This window comes from Penaeus japonicus, unplaced genomic scaffold, assembly GCF_977035675.1.
Source record: "Penaeus japonicus unplaced genomic scaffold, GWHDUDI00000001_assembly GWHDUDI00000020, whole genome shotgun sequence".
NCBI classification, from domain to species: domain Eukaryota; kingdom Metazoa; phylum Arthropoda; class Malacostraca; order Decapoda; family Penaeidae; genus Penaeus; species Penaeus japonicus.
Window position 1 is genome coordinate 33720469 of NW_028234422.1, and position 5000 is coordinate 33725468.

The 5000-nt window shown below is 45.5% G+C and overlaps 1 protein-coding gene across 1 annotated transcript in view; it reads left to right on the top strand.

Moving 5' to 3' along the window:
- Positions 1-5000, top strand: part of LOC122243646 (uncharacterized) — a 7361-nt gene that overhangs the window by 1387 nt on the left and 974 nt on the right. Inside the window, exons 2-3 of the mRNA XM_043001280.2 lie at positions 634-800; positions 920-5000. The exon at positions 920-5000 is cut by the window's right edge and continues 974 nt beyond it. Coding sequence (XP_042857214.2) covers positions 634-800; positions 920-5000 — 4248 coding nt within the window. The remainder of the gene's footprint in view (positions 1-633; positions 801-919) is intronic.

Consider the following 5000-nt stretch of genomic DNA (forward strand, 5'->3'; position numbering starts at 1 on the left):
CGACTATCTGTATTGCAGACTCTCTTTAGCGTGGCTCTCCCTTAAGACTTTAAGCCCTTTAAAAATTTAGACGCCTTTGTAGTATTTTTGTATAACGTCTTGAAGTTTCCATTTGCTATTTCCATTTTGCATTTCGTGATATCATACCGGGTAACAAAAGCCATGTTTATATAATTTATATAGTTTTGTTTCACTGACTACGGTTATTTTTTCATCGTATTAATACGATAGCATTATAATATAATAATTATTACCATTATTATTACTTTACTGTCTCTGTTGCTAGTATGAGTGTTATCTTAGTAGTATTGGCTGATGTACTGATAATATATTATAACTATTATTTTTTTCACATGATGATGATAATTTATATTTTATACTATTGTGTGTCTCTGTTGTTATTACAATGCTCTTCTATATATCAAAGTATATTGATAAGTATACATAGATGAATCCACAATCAACAATCAAGAAATTAAATACATACATAGACCCAAACCCGCACACAAACACACGCATTTCCATACATACATATACATATAAGAATATATACATGTATACCCATGCTTAAATTTTACACAAATTCTTATTATCCAAATCTGATTACTAAATGTGCATCTTTATGAATTGCAGGTGATTTTGACCGCTCTGGTGGGGCTGACGGTATCGGCCAAACTGGGAGACCTCCACCATCATCATGGGGGAAACGTCCGTGTCAACACTCGCACGGGATCCATCGTCCATACCGAATTCGCAGGAAGTGATTCTCTGAGCCCAGCTGCCGTTACTGGATCTTATTCGTAAGTGTTGTCTGTATTCTGTACGTTTTGAATTTGGAATAAGAAATATTTGATTTGTTTTAGTAACTTTCTGTATCCAGTTTCTTCTTTTTTTCTAAGCCAAGTCGTATTTTCAACAGGTTTACAGCTCCTAATGGGGAGACACACACTGTTGATTACGTTGCTGACGAGAAAGGTTTTCGGCCAGTGATTCGCCGTACTTCTACCTCATCCATCTCGTCTCAAACAAGTGGTGGCTCGCAAACCTTTGGAGCAGGAGCCGTAAGATCTGGCTCAGCTGGTATTAAATTTGGACAGGTATCATCAGGCTTTGTAAGCAACACAGCAGCTCAAGCCCCAAGCTCCTTTGATGTTTCTAGCAACTCTAACGAAGTGTCTAGTGTTGAAAATGTCGTCTCCACTAAACAATCAAGCTCTTTCTTTACTGGATCCACTGGACAGAGCGATGAGGACATTGCGGTTGTTCTAGCAGGGAACGGTATCCCTGCAGGAGTAACGCGTGGCCAGGCTGCATTCCAAGTTACTGGCTCTAGTATCTCTGGAAATGCAGCAGGAATCTCATCTGGTGCTTCGCCTTCAGGATTCTCTTCAACTTCTGGTTCTAGTTTCGGCAGTTCTAGCTCATCTGCTTCAACTTCAGGAGCTGGACAAAGATCCTCCTCTACTTCTGGTTTTAAGTTTGGCTCATCAAGCAAATTCTCATCTGGTTCCTCATCTACTACCTCTGCAGGAAATGCAGGTGAGAGTGTTGCAGTAATTTTGGCCGGCCAGGGTCTTCCAGCTGGAGTCACTCGTGGTCAGGCAGCTTTCCAGACTTCATCATTGGCTGCCAATACTGCCTCTGGAAACACAGGATCTACATTTACTTCTGGCTCTTCTGGATCCTCTGGCTCAAGATTTACCTCTGGTTCCTCAGTGGGATCTTCTGGTTCCAGATTTACTTCTGGTTCATCAGCTGGGTCAGCTGGATCATCTGGTTCAAGATTTACTTCTAGCTCATCAACTGGATCATCTGGTTCAAGGTTTACTTCTGGATCATCAGCTGGATCATCTGGTTCAAGGTTTACTTCAGGCTCATCAGCTGGATCATCAGCTGGATCATCTGGTGCAAGATTTACTTCTGGTTCATCTACTGGATCCACTACATCCAAGTTAACAACTGGCACATCGACCAAGATCCATGCAGGAAAGGTTGGCGAGAGTGTTGCTGTGATCCTGGCAGGTCAGGGTCTTCCTGCAGGAGTCACTCGTGGTCAGGCAGCTTTCCAGATTGCAGCAGTTGGTGCTAATACTGGCTCTGGTGTCTCTTCTGGAAATGCAGCATCTACTTTTACCTCTGGATCAGCTTATACCTCAGATTCATCTGCTGAAACTGGCTTCTCTGCTGGCTCTGCTGAAATTACAGGATCTCAGTTCACATCTTCTGTTGGATCTTCAACAGGTTCCTCTTCCTCCAATTTCAATGCTGGATCCTCATCTGGTGCCACAACTGGATTCTCATCCGGATCTTCTGCTACCACCTTCACAGGAAACAATGGCGACAGTGTTTCAGTAATCTTGGCTGGAAACAATGTGCCATCAGGCGTCACTCGTGGTCAGATTCAGGTCTCTTCTGTACCTGCTACAAGCACCTCTGGAATCAGCTCTGGATCCACTTTTACATCTGGTGCTTCCATTGGCACTAACTTCAACGCTGGGTCCACCAGTGGAGTAGTAGGATCCTCTGCTGGTTTATCTGGTTCTAGGTTTACTTCTGGTTCATCCACTGGATCTAGCTCTAGATTCACTTCAGGCTCATCAAGTGGATCCAGCACATTTACATCTGGCACTTCGACCAAGACAGTTGGAGGAAACGCTGGTGAGAGCATAGCAGTAATCTTGGCTGGACAGGGTGTCCCATCTGGAGTCACTCGTGGCCAGGCAGCTTTCCAAGTTGCTGGACTTAATGCCGCCTCTGGAGTCTCCTCAGGAAATGCTATTAAATCTAGCTTTGTTGCTGGTTCCACTGGTACCACAGGATCTAAGTTCACAGCTTCTACTGGATCTTCAGCTGGAATAACTTCCTCTGCTGGATCATCTGGGTCTAGATTCACTTCTGGCTCATCATCTGGATCATCTGGTTCAAGGTTTACTTCAGGCTCATCTGTTGGATCTTCTGGTTCCAGATTTACATCTGGTTCATCAACAGGGTCTACTACATCCTCCTTTACCAAGGGTACCTCTGGTACATCGACCAAGATCCATGCAGGAAAGGTTGGTGAAAATGTTGCTGTGATCCTAGCTGGACAGGGTATCCCAGCTGGAGTCACTCGTGGTCAGGCAGCCTTCCAGGTTGCATCAGCTGGTGCTAATATTGGCTCTGGAGTTTCTTCTGGAAACGCAGCATCTACTTTTACCTCTGGATCAGCCTTTTCTTCTGATTCATCTGCAGAAACTGGCTTCTCTGCTGGCTCTGCTGAAATTACAGGATCTCAGTTCACATCTTCTGTTGGATCTTCAACAGGTTCCTCCTCCAGTTTCAATTCTGGATTCTCATCCGGATCTTCTGTACCTGCTACTAGCACCTCTGGAATCAGTTCTGGATCGGCCTTTACTTCTGGTGCATCCATTGATTCTAGCTTCACTGCTGGATCCACCAGTGGAGTAGCAGCATCAGCTGGATCTTCTGCTGGTTCATCTGGTTCTAGATTCACTTCTGGATCATCGACTGGATCGTCTGGTTCCAGCTTTACCTCTGGCTCCTCAAGCGGTTCCACTACTTTTTCATCTGGCACATCAACCAAGATCCATGCAGGAAAGGTTGGTGAGAGCGTAGCAGTGATCCTGGCTGGTCAGGGTCTTCCTGCAGGAGTCACTCGTGGCCAAGCAGCTTTCCAGACTTCATCACTTGCTACTAATGCTGCCTCGGGAATTTCCTCAGGTAACACTGGCTCAAGCTTAACTTCAGGAGTAACTTACACATCTGACTCATCTGCAGAATCTGGCTTCTCTGCTGGATCCTCTGGTATCACAGGTTCTAAATTCGTATCTGCTTCCATTGGATCTTCACAAGGATCCACGTCATCTGCTGGTTCCTCCACTGGATCTTCTGGTTCATCAGGTTCCCGATTTACCTCTGGCTCATCAACTTTTACATCTGGCACATCGACAAAAGTGGTTGGAGGAGACGCTGGTGAGAGTGTAGCAGTAATCTTGGCTGGACAGGGTGTCCCATCTGGAGTCACTCGTGGCCAGGCAGCTTTCCAAGTTGCTGGACTTAATGCCGCCTCTGGAGTCTCCTCAGGAAATGCTATTAAATCTAGCTTTGTTGCTGGTTCCACTGGTACCACAGGATCTAAGTTCACAGCTTCTACTGGATCTTCAGCTGGAATAACTTCCTCTGCTGGATCATCTGGTTCTAGATTCACTTCTGGCTCATCATCTGGATCATCTGGTTCAAGGTTTACTTCAGGCTCATCTGTTGGATCTTCTGGTTCCAGATTTACATCTGGTTCATCAACAGGGTCTACTACATCCTCCTTTACCAAGGGTACCTCTGGTACATCGACCAAGATCCATGCAGGAAAGGTTGGTGAAAATGTTGCTGTGATCCTGGCTGGACAGGGTATCCCAGCTGGAGTCACTCGTGGTCAGGCAGCCTTCCAGGTTGCATCAGCTGGTGCTAATATTGGCTCTGGAGTTTCTTCTGGAAACGCAGCATCTACTTTTACCTCTGGATCAGCCTTTTCTTCTGATTCATCTGCTGAAACTGGCTTCTCTGCTGGCTCTGCTGAAATTACAGGATCTCAGTTCACATCTTCTGTTGGATCTTCAACAGGTTCCTCTTCCTCCAATTTCAATGCTGGATCCTCATCTGGTGCCACAACTGGATTCTCATCCGGATCTTCTGCTACCACCTTTGCAGGAAACAATGGCGACAGTGTTTCAGTAATCTTGGCTGGAAACAATGTGCCATCAGGCGTCACTCGTGGTCAGATTCAGGTCTCTTCTGTACCTGCTACAAGCACCTCTGGAATCAGCTCTGGATCCACTTTTACATCTGGTGCTTCCATCGGCACTAGCTTCAACGCTGGGTCCACCAGTGGAGTAGTAGGATCCTCTGCTGGTTTATCTGGTTCTAGGTTTACTTCTGGTTCATCCACTGGATCTGGCTCTAGATTCACTTCAGGCTCATCAAGTGGATCCAGCACATTTACATCT